The sequence below is a fragment of the Rhizophagus irregularis genome, chromosome 13, assembly GCF_026210795.1.
Source record: "Rhizophagus irregularis chromosome 13, complete sequence".
NCBI lineage: Eukaryota > Fungi > Glomeromycota > Glomeromycetes > Glomerales > Glomeraceae > Rhizophagus > Rhizophagus irregularis.
In genome coordinates, this window is record NC_089441.1 from 1,268,049 (window position 1) to 1,292,196 (window position 24,148).

The 24,148-nt window shown below is 24.5% G+C and overlaps 7 protein-coding genes across 8 annotated transcripts; 2 read left to right on the forward strand and 5 right to left on the reverse strand.

The window, feature by feature from the left end:
• Window positions 1-1,287: 1,287 nt before the first annotated feature.
• OCT59_004889 (uncharacterized protein) lies at window positions 1,288-3,289 on the reverse strand (the record flags this gene model as incomplete). Its single annotated transcript, XM_066138005.1, has 6 exons — window positions 1,288-1,294; window positions 1,391-1,396; window positions 1,480-1,521; window positions 1,607-1,639; window positions 1,713-2,193; window positions 2,287-3,289. The coding sequence occupies 6 exons, from the start codon at window positions 3,287-3,289 to the stop codon at window positions 1,288-1,290; spliced, it is 1,572 nt and encodes a 523-aa protein (XP_065997191.1).
• A 527-nt stretch (window positions 3,290-3,816) lies between these two features.
• On the forward strand, window positions 3,817-5,418 carry OCT59_004890 (uncharacterized protein). 2 transcript variants are annotated; one of them, XM_066138007.1, is made up of 3 exons: window positions 3,835-4,759; window positions 4,899-5,097; window positions 5,158-5,418. In XM_066138007.1, the coding sequence occupies exons 1-2, from the start codon at window positions 4,258-4,260 to the stop codon at window positions 5,024-5,026; spliced, it is 630 nt and encodes a 209-aa protein (XP_065997193.1). In that variant the 5' UTR covers window positions 3,835-4,257; the 3' UTR covers window positions 5,027-5,097; window positions 5,158-5,418. The 2 variants fall into 2 exon arrangements, with proteins under 2 accessions (XP_065997192.1, XP_065997193.1); XM_066138006.1 differs by having other exon boundaries at window positions 3,817-5,097.
• A 435-nt stretch (window positions 5,419-5,853) lies between these two features.
• OCT59_004891 (uncharacterized protein) lies at window positions 5,854-7,012 on the reverse strand (the record flags this gene model as incomplete). Its single annotated transcript, XM_025313234.2, has 1 exon — window positions 5,854-7,012. Exon 1 carries the CDS (start codon window positions 6,871-6,873, stop codon window positions 5,854-5,856), a length of 1,020 nt encoding a protein of 339 aa, XP_025187801.2. The 5' UTR covers window positions 6,874-7,012.
• A 1,691-nt stretch (window positions 7,013-8,703) lies between these two features.
• OCT59_004892 (uncharacterized protein) lies at window positions 8,704-9,790 on the reverse strand (the record flags this gene model as incomplete). Its single annotated transcript, XM_066138008.1, has 3 exons — window positions 8,704-8,709; window positions 8,796-9,283; window positions 9,388-9,790. The coding sequence occupies 3 exons, from the start codon at window positions 9,788-9,790 to the stop codon at window positions 8,704-8,706; spliced, it is 897 nt and encodes a 298-aa protein (XP_065997194.1).
• Window positions 9,791-10,631: 841 nt separating this feature from the next.
• OCT59_004893 (uncharacterized protein) lies at window positions 10,632-11,923 on the reverse strand. The gene is made up of 2 exons (XM_066138009.1): window positions 10,929-11,923; window positions 10,632-10,845 (listed from the first exon to the last, which is right to left on the reverse strand). Exons 1-2 carry the CDS (start codon window positions 11,871-11,873, stop codon window positions 10,843-10,845), a joined length of 948 nt encoding a protein of 315 aa, XP_065997195.1. The 5' UTR covers window positions 11,874-11,923; the 3' UTR covers window positions 10,632-10,842.
• A 4,085-nt stretch (window positions 11,924-16,008) lies between these two features.
• OCT59_004894 (uncharacterized protein) lies at window positions 16,009-18,678 on the reverse strand (the record flags this gene model as incomplete). The annotated part of the gene is made up of 3 exons (XM_066138010.1): window positions 16,009-17,768; window positions 18,309-18,408; window positions 18,490-18,678. 3 exons carry the CDS (start codon window positions 18,676-18,678, stop codon window positions 16,009-16,011), a joined length of 2,049 nt encoding a protein of 682 aa, XP_065997196.1.
• Window positions 18,679-23,540: 4,862 nt separating this feature from the next.
• On the forward strand, window positions 23,541-23,935 carry OCT59_004895 (uncharacterized protein; the record flags this gene model as incomplete). Its single annotated transcript, XM_025324129.2, has 3 exons — window positions 23,541-23,634; window positions 23,708-23,763; window positions 23,852-23,935. 3 exons carry the CDS (start codon window positions 23,541-23,543, stop codon window positions 23,933-23,935), a joined length of 234 nt encoding a protein of 77 aa, XP_025187797.2.
• Window positions 23,936-24,148: the final 213 nt, after the last annotated feature.

A 24,148-nucleotide genomic window follows, 5' to 3' on the forward strand; every position in this document is an offset into this window, starting at 1 on the left:
GATAGTTTTTAGATGCGTAAACATTAAATATTGCTTGATGATTTACATTTTTTTTTTAAAAAAAAAAATTGAAAATAACAATATTATATTTGTTCAAGAAATTCAGAATTAGCAAGAGATATTTTATAATAGATTTTACAATATTATTATCGTTATGCTATAAAAGGCGGATTTGTTGGTAAAGTAAATAGAGCAAATTGGAATAAATCTATTAAATGAATTAAGGATGCATTATATTACAGTTTATTTATTGATATTTTTATATGTAGAGTATATTGTATTATAGAGTAGTAAATTTATTATCTTCAATTGAATAAGTACATGATTTATTTTGGATTTGTTGTACGTGGTTTCTTAATACCGGATCTTGGCCAGCATTATGAAATCCTAGTCCGGCACTATGCCTTAATTCTGGCCAACGTCCTTTATTGGATTCGGAATCATATAGATTCTGTTACCACCTACAACAGATTCAAAATACTAAAATTTTTATTTTCACACTTGCATAAATAAATATTACAATTGAATATACGATGTTTTACTTTAATTTGGCTCACGAAATTTACAAGGAAAAAATTACATCAAAGCTGTTGTTTTGGTATAATAATATATGAAATAATTTCAGGATTACCTCTGTATCATGATAATAGTATATACTAATAAAAATTTAATTATAAAAAATTATCAAAGAATTAAACCAACTAAAATAAGCAAAATTAATATTATACATTAAATAACGTTAGACGTAAATAATTAAACTAAATAGACCAATCGTTGATAAATTATACAAGGTTTTATTATTATATCAGATATATGGTACTGTATTATTTAGTAAATGTCATTAAAAGGCAAATAATGATGTAAATAATATATTCAGTAATTAAGATTTTCTTTGTTTACGTGTAAAAAAAATAACGATGTTTCATTGGTTTCATTTGAAATGGGCTTCTTAATTAATTAGCATTGATATTTGTGATCTTTTTCTGGATTATTAGATATAAGAGGACAAGTAAGATAGAGTTTACGCGATGATAGATAGTATGTGTACGTTAATTACTTAACCTTTCTCCTTATTAGAGCCCTCCTTTCTTTCTTGAACTTAATCATCGTACTCGCTAAAGTATTAATATAAATAATTTATCATATTACGTACAGTAATTAATCTTTTGTTTGACCCATAATTACTGTATCTTACAAAAATATCATTTTTTTCATAACATTTACTTCACAATCACATTATTATACAAGTTGAATCGAATAAGATATGGATAAGGAATTTGAAAGATTTCACCAACTTATCAAAAAAAAAAATTTGAGGAAAAAGATCAATAATAACAAATAATAAACAATAAATGCTTATACATATCAGATAACCTAAATTCATATTTACATTAAACTAATGCCAAATCGTTATATATTGGATAAGGGAACTAAAATGGTTTTATTGTTGGCTTGGAACATGGATAGGATATCATCCACCTTTTATCAACACACCGCAAGATGCACATTACCCAATGGTATCTATTATTGTAATTATTATTAAAAAAAAAATTTTTTGTTTTAATATTATAAAAATTTGATACACAAAAAGATTTTTTAATTATACTTTATGATAAGCCTAAAATCCAAAACCAAATATCTAAAATATAAATATAAATATAAATGCAACTATCTAATTCCCTCCCTCAAAGAAACTATTTTAATAAAACAACTTTAATAATTGACTTGATGGGATAATTCTAACATTTTGTTCTTTTAAGGAATTAATTATTTCAATTATTTCTGATTCCTCATCATCTAAATCAAATTCATCTTCAATTCCCAACACTCTCAAAGAATTATGAACTTTTTGATAATTATTCAAACATATTAAATAACCTTCTCTCAAAGATTTATTATTAGGAATAATAAATTTTTCTATATTAGCTTTACAATTACTAGTAAAATATTCAAAGGATGATAAATCAATGAAAAAGTCAAAGAATAAATGATGAACAGTTGTCAAATAATCACCCAAAGTTTTAACTAGTAAACTTGCACTAACTCTATAAGATCCAATTTGAATATTTAAAATTTTTAAATATGGTAACTCACAAATAAGGGGAATAATTAAATCCAAATATTGTCCTGAAAAGATTTTAATATGTAAAAAAGTAATGTTCGGACAGTATTTTTTTACTGTTCTGATTGTCTCTAGAGTAATAATGTTTAAGGATAGTTTGTTTAATGATTCACCACCAAGAGATTTAATCATAGTATCTATAACATTTAATTTTATGTCATTACCATCAAATCTATCATAAAGGTCATCAAGTCCACTATGCCATAGTTTTAATTCTTTAAGTTGAAATTTTTTATCAGATAGAAATTCATAATGATGTGATATAAAACCTTTACAATAAATAAATTTAAGTCGTTCCAGACGCTTTAAATTTGATATGAATGATAAATCAATATCTCGAAAATCCAAACATTCAAACAATAACTCCTTTAGAGTTTCTGAACGAAATTCTAATGCTTTTATAATTTTTTTAGCATTTTCTTCTATATTAACAATACATATTAAGACTCTTTCTAAAGGTTGTAATTGAATAATATCTAAAAATGGCTTGACGAAAATTTTGTTTAATTTGAAAATCCATAAATCACAGTTAATAATATTACGACAAAATGTAGGAATAATAGTTAAAAATTCAATAGTATTTTGACAACTCATATAATGATTATGCCCTAAATCAATCTCCATATTCAAAGATCTTAAATCCGTAATTCCAGGATTAAAAGTTATAAAAGTGGAAACTTTTGGTAAGTCAATATAAGAATCATTTTGAGATACGTTTAATTTAAATTTCTGTATATTTGAGCCTTGTCGTAAAATCATATGATATATAACATCCATCAATTTTTGTACTCTATAATCTTGATGTCTGTCAACATCATATCCTTCAGAAGGGTTAAGCCAAGTAATAATATTTTGTTTAACAAAATCTTGATCGATCCTTCTCACATATTTTCCGTACTCAAATAAAGGTGGTTTGTTTATTGGAAAATCTATTTTATAAGGAATCAAGGAAGAAATTTCATCCTCATTAAGACAGACGAGTAAAGTGTTTATTACTAATGGAAATTTAGGTTTTCTGTAAATGGGTCTAAAAGGTTCTTTCCAAATTATGGGAATAGAAAGTTTACAATAAAACCTATTCACGAATAAACATCTATATAATGATCTGTTATCAAGAAAAGAGAGTATATCACCAAAACATTCATCAGGTAATGAAGATAAAGGCATCTTTTTACTAAAAAAAGAAACCTTATTTTTGTTAAATAAATATTTTTTTTTTAAGAAGGAAAAAATGAGATTTTTTTTTATTTTTTTATTCGTTCCATTTTTGTATTATTTTGGTCAAATGACCTGGTCGATCAATTTAATTCACGTTACATTACATATTTCGAAAGATTTACCGACAATCTTATTTAGGAAGGCTAATTACGGTAATTTTCTTTAATTTTGACCGGAATTATTTTTAACCGGTTAAAACGGGTTACAATTACCGTTGCATTTTTTAATAAGAAAATTCATGCATTACGTAAAATTCACGACCAAATTATATTTACCTAAATAATTTCTCGATGAGCGAGTCATGATGATGAAATCCCTATCTAAATTTCATGATGTCATTATGATGTAATATTATTTAAGTGATCGCTGCGGTACCTCTAGTACGTAATATTTATATTAGTCGTACCGTCTATTTTTTTCCCAAGAAGCGGTATTTATACAATATATAAAAATATAAAAAGGAGAATGAAATGCATATCTAAGTTTTCGTAAAAAAAAAAAATATATATTATATTGCGTGATGGAACATATGTATCGTATATAGCAAAAAGATTCTTTGCCGACAACTCGATCACATGACATTAGGATATTTGGTGTCCTAAACATGTCCTGTAAAATTAACTGTAATTATGACGTAATAGGCTATTTAATAATCATCGCAAAAGTAATAGTCACACTCTTGATCGGCGATCATTTGAATTGTGGAATTCCTATAACGTGACTTATTTTTAAAGGTTATATAATAAAAGCTAGCCAAAAAAATATAATGACCGATTTTTTAAACAATAACAGAATTTAAATTTTATTATTATCGTTTTTCTAAGTAAATTATGTAATACAATTATTGATATATTTAAGGAACGTTCACATTTCTAATAAATTAATAAAACTTTCTCTGAATTTACGAATAAAAAAAAATGGGAACTACAAATGTAACTGATCTATTCAGTGATGATAATGTACAAGCCAGCATGATGGAATTTGGCAAAGGAATGCAAAAAGTCATGGTAAATTTTCAAAATTGTACCGAAAGAATTAAAATTGGAAGATCTAGTGCTATATCCGACCATATTAGAGAAACTAGAAGACTTCGTGATACGTTTCGTCAATTTGTTGAAGATTCATTGGAATTCAACGAACGTTTATCAAATTATTCGCTTGATATTTTATTTTTTATAAAATGTTTTAAAGATTTTGATAATTATTCTGATGAAGTTGTTTTAGGATTAATGCACGACCTTTTAGAAAAGTCTCGAGAAAATCATGAATTGTCTAAAGAATTAAAAAAAAAAATAAAAACTGATGACGAATCTGGAATTAATGACCGGTTGATCAAAATACAAAATTCTTTACCAGGTCGTATTGAAACGATTAATGATGAAATTAATAGAAAGAAAATATCAGCATTAATTCCGAAAGGTAATGGATTAGCTAGCGCAGTTACTAGATATGTTATTTCTCTTTTCATTGATGTAAAATATCTGTATCGTAAGCTGGATGAAATAGTTTCGATAAAAGACTTTGATAATAGTTTAACGTCAATTATTATGGAAATTAGCAAGATCGAAACTTTTTGGGGCATGCAAACCGAAAGAATCAAATACCTTATCGATAATCTCGAATCTGGTAGAGACATTAATCGTCAACGAGCTGTTCACAATATCGAACAAAAGTGGAAAAATGTAGAAAAAGAATGCCAAATTTATAATAGAGCGATGAACGACGTATTGACCAGGGATAGACTTATCTGCATTGAGGTAAAATCAATTTCTTATTACACTCATTCAAGCAATAAACTAATTCTTGAATAAATTTAGTAAAGAATCACGACACGTAATTTCTGCGTCAATTAAATTATGACGTATCAAAATGAAGAAGTAATAGATCTTTTTTTGATATATCAAGAGATTATACGAGTTATACATTTATATATATGATTATTTTTTGGGCCGTGTATATTGTCATTATTGTGTTCTAATCTGCAATAAAGAAAGCTTTAGTATTATTGATTAACCTCTTTAGCTAATTTATAATTCTCTTAAGTTCAATAAATCTCGTAACAAAAAATTTAATCAATTATAATGTAATTTTTAATTTTGTCATTTTCGGTAAAATTCTTAAATTTTCCATGATCATTTGCGTTTGCGTATCATTATTACTAAATTCAAATATAAATTTCGTCGGCAATATTAATAATTATTTTGATTTAAAAATTATTTGGGAATAATTATAAAACATACATTCTATTTTACTATCTAACGCAAAATGTTAGTAAGAGAAGCGTAAATTACGTATATTTTATCACGTATTTAATATCACTTTATTTATACTTTATTGATAAATAAATATTTTACAAAAAAAAAAATACATAAATTTTTAAATTTTAAAAACAATTTCTCGAACATCCCAAAATAATTTATGACCCCATAACTATAGTTAATTTGTAGTTAAAACACGAATCATCATGCTTTATTGCACTATGCATGTTTAATATCAAGAAAATAATTTGTGCCTCAATCAAGATAGTCGTTGTACAATACATTATTCATCACTTTATTATAACTTTGGCATTTTCTTTCTATATCTTCCCAATTTTTCTTAAGAATGTGAACAGTTAAACTTTGTTGAATGTTTTGATCTTTTTGACTTTCGAAATTTTTGAGATTTGTAATAATATTTTTAATACTTTCGATTTGCTCGCCCCAAAAAGTTTTGATATCACTAATTCCCAAAATAATTGTTCTTAAATTATCGTTAAAGAGATTTATCATTTTCAATTCATTCTTCTTACCACTCAATTGATTTTTAATTACTTTTTTTTCTTCGTCTAACCATTTTTCTGCATCCTTCTTAGCTTCTTCAAATACTTTCATTTTAGTAAGTCGAGCTAAATTTGATACCACAAAAAAATAAATAATATAACGTGTATCACCTTCATATGATATTAATGCTTTCTCATTTGAAGCAATCTCGTTTTCAAAATCTTCAATATATCCTGGCAAAGAATTTTGGATTTTAATTAATTCGTTCATGATTCCGCCGCATTTTTTATCATCCGATTCTCCGTAACCAAATATACTATTTACTAATTTTTTAAAAAATTTCATAATTCCATCTTCTTCATCAAAACCAACTCCTCCATCAACAAATAATCTTTTTTCTAATTCTTTAGCTAATATATAATTATCATTTGATTCTTTTAAAAGGTCATTCAATAATACTAAAATTCCTTCATTAGAACAATTTCCATTAAGACATTTTTTAATAGATGAAACTTTAACCGCATAATTTTTTAAACGATTATTAAAATCCAATGAATCTTTAACAAATTTACGAAACATATCATGAAGTTTTTTAACCTCTTTAATATGTTTATTCATAATATTGGAATGTTTGCCGATTTCTTTGGTCCAATATTTAAAATTTTTCATGATTATTTTCATTGTTTTTCCATCTATCATACAAGTAAACTGTGTATTTCCTGTAACATTATTACTAGATTCAGGTTGGGTTTCGTTGTCGATATTAGTCATTTTATCTTTTTTTTTTTTTTTTTTTTGTGAAATTTTAAGAGAAAACTTTGTCAGTGAAAATACAACAGTTTAGTTGTCATGTAATATGTAATATGAAATCATTTTTAAATTAGTGTCGTGACACCGTTATTTTAAGAACAAAAAAACAAAAACCAAATGATAAAAGTGCGTCAAATTTGTTTAAACTCGCACGTCCGAAATGTGTGACAGGTTACGCCGATAATACGTACGGCGCAACTGTCAATCACCTGCCTGACTGTACCACCATGGACAAACTGGCTTGATTGTGTGATCTGCCCAATGAACGACGATACAACTTTGAATGTGCTTTAAATTTAACGAGCCGCATTCTTATTTTTATCATAAAAATTAGATTTGGCAAATGGTATCTTATCTCACAGATCGTGCACATAAAAATCAGTATTTTTAACTTTAGTTTATATTTCTTTTTGATTTAAAATATTATTATTTCCTATTTATTTACTTCATCTTACGTAGCGTAGATTCGAAATTTTATAATTTCATAAACTAATGGAAATTTCATCATCTAATTTTGTAAAACTAGGAAAACGGTAATCGTTAAAGTCCGTCGCGTTTATTTACTCTGGATCTTTTTTTTTTTATTACAACATTAAACAAAAAAAAATTGATTACGAAAAATAGCAAATTAACAGTGTTACAATTTACAAAAAAAAAGGAATATGACTGAAAGGATTTTTTAAAACATATAGAAAATCATTGTTTAAATTTGAATGTTAAAAAATTTCTTCAACGTAAGAATGCTATTGTGGAAAAACTTTGCATAATAATTTAAAATTAAATAATCTTAAAAAATTAGTTAAATCAAATTATTTATTTAGTTATGTTTATATGAAATCAATTTAATAAATTAATAAAGTGAACGATAATATGTAATTACTATTTGTTGCTAACTTAGCCAAGTCTTTAAAAAACTTTTTGTCACCTGATCACCACGTTGAGTTGCACCAACATTGATCAGGAGAAAGCGAAAGGGAAAGGCTAATGGAAGGAAGGAATATTACATGGGTTAACTATCAAATCATTTAGCGCATAATAGAATGTCCTTCGCTACGCTCGACAAAAGAAAATTGCATATTTTTTATACGAATTCCCTTTATTATTAAACAAGTCCTAGTTTGTTCGAAGCGTAGCTGAGGATATCTTCGGTTAGACACATTGTAATGCAAGGTATGTCTGTCCGCATGCGTGATTAACCAATAAGATGTATACTTGATCGTTATCACGTGATCAGATTTTTGGTGACGCGTAATTTTAAACGAGTGCTTTGGACATTACAACGGATCCCGTTACCTAGTTATAACAGATAAAGAAGGTTTAGTATTGAATATTTAATACAGTATATCCTAAGTCTTTTATTTTAAAGTAATCGATTAATGTTACAATGTTTAATTTGGTCATTTTCAAATTTTTATTTTCATCAAATAGTTTGCGTATCATTATTGTTTCTAAATTAATTATTTGATTAAAAGTTACCATAAATCATATATTTACGTAATTAATCCTATTTATATTTTATTGGTAAATAAATATTATATAAAAAAAAATTACATATTCTATGTAGAAACAATTTCTCGAATAACCCAAATAATTTTTACGATCCTTTAATTTAAATTCTCAAAGCTACTACTGAATAATTAAATCAAGAACTACGTTAAAATAATAAAGCAAAAGAAAACAGAAATATTATAAAATAATTCCTAATATTTAGTCTCTATATTTCGCTTGTATAATTTTCGTTGAATAATCAATCTTAACAGTTAAGAATTCTTATAATCTTTCTTCTGTGCATTATTGCTGTAATCAATTTATGTTAAAATATAAATCATTAGATTCATTGAATTTGATTAGATCATCTTAAACGATAAGAAAATAATTCATACCTCAATGTATTCGTCGTGCAATAAATCATTCATCGCTTCATTGTAAATTTGACATTCTCTTTCCACATTTTTCCATCTTTGTTCAAGAACGCGAACAATTCGACGTCGTTGAATATGTTGACCTTTTCCGAATCGTTCAAGGTTTTCAATAAGATATTCGATAATTTCGATTTGTGCATTCCAAAAAGTCCTGATCTTACCAACTCCTATAATAATTGTTTTCAAATTATCATCAAAGAGATTTATCATATTCAATTCATTTTGATTATTTTTCAATTGATTTCTAATTTCCTCCCTTTCTTCTTCTAACCAATTTTCCGCTATATTGATCACAGCTTCTTCATAAGATTTTTCATTAGTAACCAAATCTATCAAACTAGCTACTTTTAATAAAATACCAATACATAAACTATAAAACACACCGCCTTCATATGATATTAATACTTTTTCTTCTGAATTAATCTTAGTTTTAAAATCTAGAATATGTCCTTGTAAAGAACTTTTGATTTTTTTTAATTCGTTCATGATTCCTTCATTTCTTTTATCAAAAAATATTTATCAATCAAATTTTTTAATTCTTTCATAAATCCACCATCTTCTTCATCAACAAATAATCTTCTTTCTAGTCCTTTAGCTAATCCATGATTCTTTTTAGATTCTTTTAAAAGATCTTTCAATAATACTAAAATATCTTCATCAGAACAATTATTATCATTAAAACATTCTGTAAAAAATAAAATATCAAGGGAATAATTTTTTAAACGTTTATTAAAATCTAATGAATCCTTAATAAATTCACGAAAAATTTCATAAAGTTTTTTAACCCCTTCAACTTGTTTAGTCAAAATGTTAGAATTTTTAATTTTGGTGCAATTCTTAAACTTTTTCATGATGCTTTTCATTTTCTTATCATCTAAAATACACATAACTTTTGTATTTTCTAGTATATTATTTTTACTAGATTCAGGTTGAATTTCGTTATTGATATTAGTCATTTTACTTTTCTTTTTTTTTTCGTGAAATTTTAAGTGAAAACTTTTTGTCAGTAAAAGTATAACTATAAATAATTTTAACAATTAGCTCGTCATGTAATGTCATGTAATATGAAATCATTTTCAACATTTTCAAATCAGTGTAACATAATCGTGACCGTTTTTTTTTTTAAGAGCGAAAAACAAAATGATCAACAATCACATGATCAAATATAATCATACGCCGATGGATTTTTTTGTCAATTACCCCACCGTTATAAAGTAAAAGAGTATAAAATCCATCGGTATATACGTTAGTTACGTTACGCACAATGAGATAAGCCTGTTATTCCATGGATATCTAATAAAAACTTCGTGTACACTGATGCTCCCTTCGGAATATTTGGTTATTCATTGATACCCATGGAATAAAAAGTATGAATTTAACGTCACAAATCACATTTCACATCAGTATTTTTAATTTTCCGATTTATTGATAATTTATTCCTAGAAATTAAATGAGACTCTGATTAATGAAGAAAGTTCGGCATAATTTTGGCAGTTTTGCAATTATAATTCCATAAAATAATGGAAATCTTGTTAATAGAATTATTCAATTATTTAAAGCGGTCACGATCAGATAAGGTATCCCCTCCCTATAAATGCTAAATATATATTTCTTGCAAAATAGAATCCAAATTCTGGAAGGTTTTAGATTTTATGAAACTTCTAAATAAACGATAACGTGTATAAAAATTATTTAATATTTTTTTTAATTTTTTAATATACGTACATATTTTTAAATCAGAAATTACATTATTTCAAATTCTTAAATCCGTATTCAATTGTCAAAAATATAAAATACTTACAAATCGAATTATTCTTAACGATAATTTTAAAATTTATTATAAAAAAAACTTTGAGATTAAACTGATTGCTAACGCCAATAAAATATGTAACCTAAATAATACTGAAAAACTAAAAGTAATTCTAAATATTCAATAATTAAATAATTCCCTCTGAATGACCTTCATATTTAATCACCAAGAATCTTATGATTTTTCTTCCATGAATTATCACTATATAATTTATCGTATAAAATATACATAAATCATCAGTCGTATTGTTTTGAATAAATTATAATGAAGAAAGTGGTTCTTACCTTAACGTATCTATTTTCGTGCAATAATTTTTTCATCGCAAAATAATAAAGTTGGCATTCTTTTTCTACATTTTTCCATTTATGTTCAATATTGTAGACAATTTGACGTTGAGTAATTCGCTCTCTACTGGAGCTTTTCAATCTTTTGAGATTATCAATAAGATGTTCGATACTTCCGATTTGCGAGTCCCAAAAAGTTTCAATTCTGCCAATTCCCATAATAATTGATCTTAAATTTTTACTAAAGAGCTTTACCATTTCCACTTCTTTTCGCTTATTATTCAATTGAATTCCAAATTCTTCAATTTTGTCATTTTTGTCTAACCATTCTTCCGATTTCGCCACATATTCTTTGCAAGGTTTTTTTTCAGTAAATACATCTAAAAACTTAGCTAAATTTAATAGCACAATAACACAGTACCTGTAAAATGTACCACCTTCATATTTTACTATTTCTCTACCATCTGATTCAATCTCGTTTTCAAAATCGACGGTAAAATTATATGTAGAATCTTTAATTATAGATAATTCGCTCATAATTCCAACATTTTCATCATCATTAACTAACCTATTTTTTAATTTCTTGGCTAATTCATAATTCTTTTTAGAATCTTTTAAATGACTTTTCAATAATTTCGAAATTTCTTCATTAGAATAATTAATATCTTTAAAACATTCTGTAAAAAAAAAAATTTTACGTGAATAATCTTCTAACTGTTTGTTCAAATCCAATGATTCTTTAACAAATTCACGAAAAACTCCTTGAAGTTTTTTAACTTCTTTAATATTTTCAGTTATAATATCGGAACGTTTAATTTCAATTTTAACACAATTTTTAAAATTTTCCATGATCATTTTTATTTCTTTACCGAAATCCATCATACTAATAACTTGTGTATCATCTTTACTACGATTAGGTTGAATTCTGTCGTCGTTATTAGACATGTTGCTTTCTTTCCACTTCGTAAAATTTTAAGAGAGAATTTGTTGGGAATGTAATACAAGTACTGCATTAATATTGTAATATGAAATCATTTTTCCAAGTTTGTGTAGCCATAATTGTGACACTAATTTCTAAGAATATAAAACAAATGATTAACAAATAATAAAGATGTACAATTCATTATCCTCTTAATGATCAGTCATCCGCCTCTTCTAAAAATAGATTTATTTGTCACCACCATCATTAGTCAAAATTCTATTTGACACGCCCTTAGTCGTCACTTAGTTGTTCACATGATCACTGATTGGAAATAATTACTATCCCAAATTCATCGGTCATCTATTCCAGTCATTTTTTTTCTATCACGCAACAAATCGCAATATTTTCAATATTACTTGTTGCTTTGTCATCGTGTTGGGACTTGGGACATGTTTAATTAATAAAATCTATTTTTAGAAGCGGACGGGTTATATAATTAATGAATGTCATCCTGACCTGAAATCTATATCCCTATGAAAAAAAATTTCTTTAAAATATACTTAAAATGTACTTATATATTTTAAAATATATCTAAAATGTACTTAAAATTTTTAAATGTACTTATAATATACTTAAAATTGCAATTTTAAGTATATTTAAAGTATAAAATTTTATACTTAAATTACATTTAAAATATACTTAATTGCAATTTAAATATAATTTAAGTATAATTTAAGTGCAAAATTTTATACTTTAAATATACTTAAAATTGCAATTTTAAGTATATTTTAAGTATATTTTAAAATGTTAAGTATATTTTAGGTACATTTTAAAAATATATAAATATATTTTAAGTATATTTTAAAAAAATACATAAGTATATTTTAAGTACATTTTAAAGAATTTTTTTTTTATAGGGATATATCAAAGAACAACAAAACTATTATTAATTTTCATCATTAATTTAATTTTATTACATTAATAAATAAGCAATTCATTATCGGTTAATCATTATCAGACATTTTCTTAAAACTTAGAAAATTATGATCATCGATAACTCTTGAAACTATTGAAACTAGGGTTGGATTAGTCCAGTCCGGTCCGGTCCGGTCCCAAAAAGACCGGTCTTTCAGCCAGGACCGGACGGACCGGTCTTAAATTTTTTAAATTATCTAATTTATAATAGCGGTATTGTTGGGTTATAATGAAATGCAGGTCGCACTATAAATTATGACATTAATTTATTATTTATTACCAGTTACCTTTGTTGTCATTGTAAACTAAGTATGACCCAAATATATAAAATCTCAAAGTTTAAAAGTAAAAATACTGGATATAATTTTAAAGCCTTATGCGACTATCAAAAATGGGTATATAGCAAACATGTATTGTATGGTTAGCTTTGTATGTATTGTATTATTAAAACTTTTTAATGTATTTAATGTATGGTCCTTTTCCAATTATGTATGTATTGTATGATAAATGTGGTTATTGTTTGATTTAAGGATAACTTCTTGCCACACTTATTGTTACCAAATTTGACTATTTCACATTTTTTATTATGGCTAAAACAATTCAACTCGTATTATTATAATCTTTCTTTTCTTTTTATTTAAAAATAAGTATTTCTACCATGTTTATTACTATTTTTTTCATTTAAAAATTAAAAATAAATATTTCTATCACGTTTTTATTACTACAATATTCTCTTTTCTTTTCATTTAAAATATTTCTATTAATATTTTTATTATGTTTATTACTGTGTCTAAGTTATTCTTTTAAATATTGAGACTATATCTGATGACGAAACTATATCTGAAAATGAAATTTAATTCCTTATGAGTCATCATCTATAAATATTGTAAATGTTTGCATTATCTCTAGCATTACATTAAGAAATATTTATTTTATTTATAATAAAAATAAATTTTTGTTTTTGTAAATCCTAATCTTATATATGGCGAAAATAAATATGCAATACATAACATACGTTCATTTTTAATATCCATACATGTATGGGCACAATCAAAGCATACATAAGCATACAATACATACAATGTTAAGCATACACTACATGTTTTATAATCACCTATCAAAAATATGAAAAATAAATTATCAAATTGATGCTGATCATTTAACACAAAATAATTGAACATTTTAAAGCATCAAAAATGATATTGATATTACAAAATACCAACATATGAAAATTTTGATATTTCGAAATAAGCATTATTAATAATATATAATTTAACATTTTTATATTAAATGATAAATTTTATATAATCGGTCCCAGTCTGGACTGGTTCTCAAATCTTGGACCGAAGACCATAAAGACCAGTCCCAAGACTGATACGAACCGGTCTTTGCTGGGACTGACCCACCCTAATTGAAACGCATCTGGCGGCACTCAGGGGTTTCATTTCTTATATTTATAATACATATATTAATGTATTTATTGTGTATGTATACTGTAATATCTCAAAAACTACGGATTCTTTGTAGATCCATAAAATTTATTTCATATGAATTTATACTGTACATTTTTGATTACATCTTCAATAAAGAAAATTAAATTATTTGCATAGAAAATATGGTGCATATTAATTCTTTAGCATATGATAATTTTTAAAATGTAAGTAAAGAAAAAAAACCACTTTAGAAAATTTATCACGCAATTCACGCCATTTGAAAATAAAAAAAAATACTATTTAAAGCAGAGCTGATTACTATAAGGATTATTTAATATTTGTAATAAATTTTTTAAAAAAAAATTATAATTACAACAGTATTATAACTTCATTAAAAATTTCTCGATTATTTGTAAGAATAATTATGACTGCAAGACATTAAAATAATTCAAAGTTGGCCAAATTATATAATGCATGTTAGGATAACACTTTCTTTTCTTCATTTGTCAATTAAAGTTGTGTAATGGGTGTGACAGAAGTTAATAACTCAGAGTGTTCTGAAAGGGACGGGTTATTGACCCGACTCGTATTCCGGTTTGAAAAAAAATAGTTTCAGTTGACAGTAGTTGGGGTCACATTATTTGATGACCTGTAGCCTGCATGAACTTGACCTGAGTCGGTTATACCTTTACTTTGTCCCAGCGACCTAAATCTTTTTATTATATTTTTAACTAAAAATTTCAATTTTTTTATATTAAATACAACTTGACGGGTCGAACCTGGGTTATCTGAGTTAGACTATAATCAGGTCAAGTCGAATCTAAGTCATTACTTTTACACTCAGGTCAAGTTCGAATACACCTCAAAATCTGACCTGACTCGACCCCTTCAGAACACTAAATTAATAAGTGTTACTAATTTCTATTTATTTTATTGTTCTACTAAAATAATAACAGTGTTGAAACTGAAGAAAGTAACGAATCCCAACATCAAAGACAATGATAAAAATTTTTTCAATAAATTACCTAGCCACTAACCCATAATCTCAATAGCATATTTAAATTATTTAAAAATCAATATGTATAATTTTTTTATCAATAATTTATATGGTGAATTGATATCAAAGATATCAGATATACAGTCTACTCGAAGTGAGTGGTTTAGCAAACCAGGCCTTCATTATAAGAAAATTTCGTTAACATATATGAAAATCTGGTATAACCCGGGAAAAGTTTGGTAAATTATATAATACTTGTCACAGTGTCACACACAATATCTTCGTTATATTAAATAAAAATTCGTTATGAACAAAAATTCCATACAGCATTTTATTAGTATCTTCAGATTTTTATTTATATGATAAAATTGGTACAACACTGAAGGTTCGCTATATTAAGAAATTCGTTAAATCAAAATTCGTTTTAACAGTTTTTACTTGTTTTTGATTAAATATAACGTATAAAACATTGTTATTTAAATGACTTATATAAAAGAACTCTTTCATCACATCAAAAAAGTTTAATGATCTTTTTATTGAAACCTCTTGATAAACAAAACAATATATATATATATATATAGTTATAATTTAATTAAAAAAAACAAAATTCCTAGGACTTTTGCTAAAAAATGAGTGATATAATGTTCAATAAATCCTAGAAAATATATAATATATTCATATACTTAATAAATACTAAGATTTTCATTTCAATTAATAAATAGCTATTAATGAAATCCATCAATATGGTTGAATCTAATCTGCTGCTAAATTTCTTAATTCTTTTTTTTCTTGTTCTAATTCTAATTTCAATTCATTCAAATTCTTTCTTAATGAATTTATATCTTCAGCCATCATATTAGAATTTAATTGAATTCTAGTTCCTTCCTGAGAATTAGTAGCAAATTTAAAAATTTTGTATTTATCAAGATTAAAAGAATACAACTTAAGAATATTTTCAATCATAAGACTAACTTCCAACTCTTTATTTTCTTGAACAATATTCTCTAACGAATAATAATTTTTGTTCAACTCTAATAATCCATCATTATATTTTACAAGAATATATTGAAATTCTTTAGTGTATTTGTCAGCCAAGTTAGAGGTTTTCAAATCTCTGGTAGAGCCAATAGTATTTCCTTCTTTATTAATAAAGCTTTCTAGACAATTTTGCAATTTTTTAATTGCTTCTTCTCGTAAAGTTAGAAAGCCACCCTTGGCTTTCAGAAATTTATTAACTTGATTAAGAACCTTTTTTTTCCTATTAGCATCATAAGAAGCTGAAGTTCTTGATAATTCTTGTTGGAGCTCATCTAACTCTTTTTGTTTAGCTTCTTTTTCTTTAGGAATTTCCTTAGTATCTCCTCCACTTAATTTATTTACTAATTCTCCTTTAACTTCACTCAATTCTTTTTCCTTGTCTATTAGCTTTTTAATACGCTCTTGATCAAGATTAATTAATCTTTGTTCTAATTCATTTATTTTATCTTCTTTAATCTGTAAAGCTTGAGTTAATTGCATTTTGATTTGTTCTTCATTTATCAATTTATGTTCCAATTGAGAAATTTCATTTTCCAACTTGGCTTTCAATTTAGTAACTTGTGAGAGATCTCTCACCACATTTTGCAATCTATTGCTTTCTTGTTCTATTTGTTCATAATTATCTTGGAACTGATTTAGTCTATTTGCTAATTGCTCTTTTTGTTCAATTAAGTTTTCTTTGTGAGATTTTAGTTCTTGAATTTCAACTTCTGTTTGAGTTAATCTTCCTTGCAAATCAACTTTTTCTTGCTCTAACTGGATGATTTGAATTTGAACTTGCTTCTTAGTCAGTTTATTTTGTTTCAGTTGTTCGGCTAAATTGCCAGCTAAACTTTGCTTTTCATTTTGCAGGTTAATAATTTGGGTTTGCAAAATATCTTCTTTTTCTGCAAATTCTTTAATTTGTACAGCTAAGTTAAACCTCAGATTTTGATTATTTTGCTCAAATTTAAAATTTCTTTGTTGTGAATCAACTAACTCATTTTCTAACTTAAGATTTTCTTCTTCTATTTTCTTATAGTTACTCTGAGATTTGTCTTGCTGCAATTTTAACTCTCTAATATTAGCTTCTATTTGAGATAATTGATTTTGCAGATTAATTTTTTCATGATTTAACTTGCTGATTTGTTTAGTCTGTTCAGTTAAATTATCAGTTAAGGCTTGATTTTCTTGCTTAAATTGGGAATTCCTTTGTTGTAATTTAGCTAATTCCATTTGAATAGAACTTTGATAATTAGTTTCAGCAATCACTTCTAATTTAGGAAGTTCCTGCTCAGCATCATCATCTTTTTGTTTCAACTCAAGAAATTTCAATCCTTGAAATCCTTCTAGACTTTCATTTAATTCTTCACTAGTAAAATCAAGTAAATGACTCGTATAACATACTTGTGGATGAGATTCTACAATTTGATTATTATGCTTAATTGGTGCATTTGTAAATTCCATAATATTGCTTTTTAACTCTTCATTAATAACTACAGAACGGGTAATCCATTTTTTAATAATATTTAAAATATATGATGCAGATGGTCTTTTTGATGGATCCTCATCCCAACATTTTTTCATCAAATCTACATAACATTGTGGAGTATTTTCAATAATTTCAGGTCGTTCACCTTTACAAATACTTAAAGCAAGTTGAAAATCGTGTGCTTTATCATTAAATGGTAAAATTCCAGATGTAAATTCCCACATAATTATAGAAAAACTAAATATATCACTAGCTTGAGAATAAGGTTTGCCTCTTAAAACTTCAGGTGCCATAAATGGTATAATACCATAAATATAATCTTTTTTTAAAAAAGATTTTGCAAGTTGATATGATCCTAAATAATCACTAATATAAATTTCATATTTAGATCCATTATATTCACATAAAATATTACCATCATGAAAGTTATAATGAATAAGACCATTTTTATGAATAGTATTAAGACCCATAACAATTTTATGCAACGTATATAATTTTTGTTGCCAATTATTCGCTATTTCTATCAGGCACCCTCTTAAGTTACCTCTATTTGCATATTGCATTATTAACATATAATTTGAAGTATCTGGATCTTTTGTAAATCCATAGACTCGAATAATTCCATTTGAATTAATAATTTTCCACTATATAAAATAACATTAAGCAATTTAGTATAAATAAATTAAAATTAAAATTAAAACAATAATAATAATAATTAATCATACTTCATTTAAAAATTCATTTAAACTTTCATCTGAATTATTAAGATAATCAAAATATTTAAGAATTACTTTATATTTTTTATATGTAGCTTTATATATAGTACCAAACCCTCCTTTGTCAAGATATTCAACCTCCTCAAATTTATTATAAGGAACCCATTTTAATTTATTTTCAGAAATAAATTGATCCATAATTTTACTTTCACTAGTCCCGAATCTTTAAAATATAAATATAAAATTATATTAAATTTAAAACAGATTTAAAATTCCAAATTTAATATTGATGAAGGATATTAATAACACTTACTCTAGATAAATTACCGATTTAAAACAATAAATAAATAAATTAATACTTTATTTTTATATAGATAATATATAATAACTTATACTTACCATCTAGAATATTTGAATAATTTTTCGAATAGAAAAATATTACATGTAATATTATATAAACAAAATAGAACCAAATAGTAACTTATAACTTACCATCGAAAATACCTGAATAATTTTTTAAAGGAAGAATTTATTTAGTTTAAATTATATGGATATATTTTATATATAAATAGAATTAAATAAATAACTTACTTTCTATATTATTAAATAAATGATTTTAAATAAAGAATTTAGTTTAAATTATATGTATATAAATATAATAGAATTAAATAAATAACTTACTTGCTATATTATTAAATAAAAGATTTTAAATAAAAAATTTAATTTAAATTATATGTATATAAATATAATAGAATTAAATAAATAACTTACTTGCTATATTATTAAATAAAAGATTTTAAATAAAGAATTTAGTTTAAATTATATGTATATAAAATTAAATAAATAACTTACTTTCTATATTATTAAAATAAATAGATATTAAATAAAGAATTTAGTTTAAATTATTTGTAAATATTTTATATATATAGTAGAATTAAATATCTTACTTCCTATATTATTAAATAAATAATTTTTCAAATGAAGAATTTAGTTAGTTTAAATTATGTGAATATAATAGAATTAAATAAATAATAACTTACTGCCTATATTGTTAATTAAATAATTTTTTAAATAAAAGATTTAGTTAGTTTAAATTATGTGTAAATATTTTATAATAATAGAATTAAATAAATAACTTACTAACTATATTGTAAAGTAAAAAATTTTAAAATAAAGAATTTAGTTAATTTAAATTACAATGTAAAGCCATTCTAACTTGATTGTTTAAAGATCTAATTTTTGATAAATATTTGTTTGAATGCCCCCTCTAAATTTAAATTGTGATTGCTAAAATTTCCTGAAATTTTCCAAATTTTATTATGTTTATTTCATTAAGTTTAATAATGAAACCTCCCTGGACATTAAACAAACAATCAAGTTGGAACAGTAATAAAGTTAAATAAATAACTTACTAACTATATTATTAAATAAATAATTTTTTAATAAAGAATTTAGTTAGTTTAAGTTATATGTAAATATTATTTAAATATAATAGAATTAATAAATGACTTAATGACTTACGATCTAAAATATTTGAATAATTTTTAAATAAAGAATTTAATTAGTTTAAAATATTACATTAATTTAATAGAATTAAATAATTAACCTACTTTCTATATTATTAAATAAATAATTTTTAAATATAGAATTTAGTTAGTTTATATGTAATTAATGCAAATGTTATTATAAATAACATAACAGATAATAGAATTAAATAAATAATTTATAACTTACGGACTAATATATTTGAATAGTTTTTTAAATAAAGAATTTAGTTGGCTTAAATTATTATATAAATATAATAGAACTACTAAATAAGTAACTTATAACTTACAAACTAAGAGATTTTCAAATAAAAAGAATTTTGTTAGTTAAATTATATACAAACATCCAGAAATTATCTAAGATGTAAGAATTCGTAGTCCTGTGATAGGGGTGTAATCCTATGTAAGTTTACATAAGTTCACGTACATTTTCATAAGAAATTTACAAAAACTTACACAAGATTACATATATTTACACAAATTTAAGTAAATTCACACCCCCATCACATGGTTACGTCTAAAAAAATATAAATATAAATAACTTACAATCTATAATTTATTAGAAAAAGAATTTAGTTAGTTTAAATTATATGTAAATATTATATAAATATAATAAATAATAACTCACTCGCTATATTGTTAATTTAATAAAAATATTAATTTTAAATCATATGTAAATAATTTTATAAATATGATACATAGAATTAAGTAATAACTTACCAACTACATTAATAAATAAAGAATTTGTTAAATAAAGAATTTAGTTAATTAAATTACACAAATGTAGTAGAATTAAATAAATAACTTATAACTTACGGACTAATAAATTTGAATAATTATTAAATAGTTTAAATTATGTATGAAAATTATATAAATAAATATAATAGAATTAATTAAATAATAACTTATAACTTACCTTCTAAAATATTTGAATAATTGTTTAAATAAAGAATTCAGTTAGTTTAAATTATATATAAAAATATGTAAATATAATAGAGTTAAATAAATAACTTATAACTTACCATCTAAAATATTTGAAATTCAGTTAGTTTAAATATTAAATAAATATAATAGAAATAAATAAATAACTTACCTTCTAAAATATTTTGAAATAAAAAAAATTTAAATTATATGTAAATAATTTTTATAAATATAATACATAGAATTAAATAATAACTTACGATCTAAATAATTTTTAAAAAAGGATTCAGTTAGTTTAAATTAAATATAAAATTATATAAATATAATAGAATTAAATAAATAACTTATAACTTACGATCTAAAATATCTGAATAATATTTTAAATTCAGTTAGTTTAAATTATATGTAAATATTAAATAAGTTTAATAGAATTAAATAAATAAAATTAAATAATAACTTACGAGCTACATTATTAAATAAATAATTTTTTAAATAAATAATTCATTTTAGTTGGTTAAATTATATGTAAATATTGCATAAATATAATAGAATTAAATAAAAACTTACATTCTATATTATAAAATAAATGATTTTTAAAAAAAAAGTTAGTTTAAAATATACGTAAATAATAGAATTAAAATAAATAACTTACCCCCTGTTATTAAATAAATAATTTTTTAAAAATAAAGAATTCAGTTAGTTTAAACAATACATAATATTATATAAATATATAATTAAATAATTGACTTACGAACTATATTAAATAAAGAATTTTTTAAATAAAGAATTTAGTTAAGTTTGTATATAAAAGTCAAGAAACACAAATAATATATAACTTACACCCTGTATTGTGATTGATTAATAATAATTTAAAAAGAGTAATCATAACCAATTAGACAATTAGATAATTTGATATAGAAATTAAATATATACAGTGACTTACAATCTTGATTATTTAAATAAATAAGATTATTAGTTTGAATTATATGTAAATATTTGTAAGCTAATATTATAAAATTAAATACTTACTTGCTATAACATCATTGATTATTAAACAATTATATTTAATGAACAATTTAGTTATTTGAAATACCATGTAGAATACAATAAAAAACAAATAACTATTAACTTACCAACTATGATAACATTAATAATAAAATAAATTATTTGGTCAGATTAAATATAATAGGAGTAAGTAATTCTTCTATTGTCAAACTACAAGGTAACCTGTAACTTACGAGCTAAAATAGTTAAATAATTTTTAATAATGCAGTTAGTTTAAAATATTAAAATTATATGTTTGTAATTTACAAGTTTTAATATTATCATTTGAATTTTAAATTGTGCCTACCTTTATTTTCTTCAATTCCTGAATCTAGTTTTATTATATTGTAAATTTTGTTATAAAAAAAGATTTTAAATTTCAATTTGTGTTTAATAACTATGTACATGCTATGCGCTTTTACCTTTATTGTTGCTTTGAGCCATTTTATATCGGAATGCTTCCTAAAAAATAAGGCAAATATAATTAAACGCCTTTATTAGAGTATATATAGTTGCTTGTGTATTATTTTATGCAAAATGCAGATGCTCAGGTAACGTCATTATTTGTATCACTTGTCGATCATTTGACAAAAAATTTTACCGGTCGAAAAAAAAACAAAAAGTAGTTATTTTTTTTCACTTCTTTTATGGTAGGTTATGTATATTTTGTTGAAGTTTTGCTTTAAAAAATAGAGAAATTTTTACCAAAGACGTTTTGCAAAAAGAGTTTAATATTTCGGAAAAACGAAAAAAAGTTTCACATTTCTTTCGATACAAAATTCAATAAACGTTAGTACAGTAGTGCACTATGCAAATTTTGATATGAAGTGAAGTAGACGGGCATATAAAAAATTTTTTGACGAAAACATTTTAACCTTTGAAAATAGCTGCGGGTGGCGCAGTAAGTAAGAGATGATCACGTGAAGGCATCAAAGGAAGGTATAGGACAAAGGAAGGAACGAATTAAATTTCAAGGGATGAGTCGATGAGATAATTGATCAACCACTAATCCTACCTTACAGAATCAAGAAATATAATCTGTAAGAAAAAAAATTAATGATGGTTCCCATCATCCTACCAAGAATTGCATCGCACCAATTCCATTTTTTTATAATCAAAAAAGCATTATATATAATAACATTTAATTGTCCGGAGCGTAGCGGAGGACTTTACGTTCAAGTAAAAAGAAACGCCATGTCCGTCTGTCTGCCACGTGAGACGATTCTGATTGGTGATTTATATATCTTTTAGATCGATCGTCGATTAAACAGTTAAAATTTTTGAAATGTCTTGATCAATCAGACAATCACTTAGTAAAATTTTCGAATTCTGCGCCGGGAGTTCGAGCTTACGAAACGAAACTGATTTGTGTGATGATGCAATAATTGACATTGTTACTCAAAAAGTATATATATAAGTAACTCATTCGACTGCTCATTCAATTTATTTAATTTTTAACGCGAAAAAATCTATCAATATGCCAGACGAACTGTTAGATTTGCAACACAAAAGGCTTTAGAAATACTACAGGAGTCAGGACAAAAAAAGTATATGGAAGAGCGCGCAAAAAAATCTTTTAATATAACTGCATTGAAAGAGTGGGAAGAAGCCGGTGAACCGTTTGAGGAAGACGACGTAATTCTAGGTATTTTAATCACTTAGAATATGACAGATCTCAATATATTAAAACATTATCTCATTATCTATTGAAATTCTAGCATACTTAGAATATAAGAGAAACGAAGCCCGTAAAAATGGCGCTAACCCTGGAACAGTGAGAATTTATTAGAACGGAGTCAGCAGGTAAGTCTATTTAATGTTTATTTTGATTAATACCAAACTCATGTATTCTTAACTTTAAGGAGCCGGAAGACATAACTCTATCAATGGCGGAGAACAAACACCTGGAAGTATGCATAGGGTTTACTGATGAGATCAGACTTTAATGCAGTTAATTACTCAGTCTATGCAGAGATTACTTAAAAATGCGGCTATAGAACTTGTATATGCGAGAGTATCATACAAGACCATATTATATTGGAGTATAGATAAACCATTCAATCGGTATTAGACGGTTGGTTAAATATATGATGGATCGTGCGTGACTTAATATTATAATAATTGATAATATAATTTTTTTTTTGAACATTTAACATTTA

Excerpts from the sequence above, each read along its gene's own strand:
- OCT59_004893 (XM_066138009.1), bottom strand. The coding sequence starts at position 11,873 with ATGTCTAATAACGACGACAGAATTCAACCTAATCGTAGTAAAGATGAT.
- OCT59_004890 (XM_066138006.1), top strand. The coding sequence starts at position 4,258 with ATGGGAACTACAAATGTAACTGATCTATTCAGTGATGATAATGTACAA.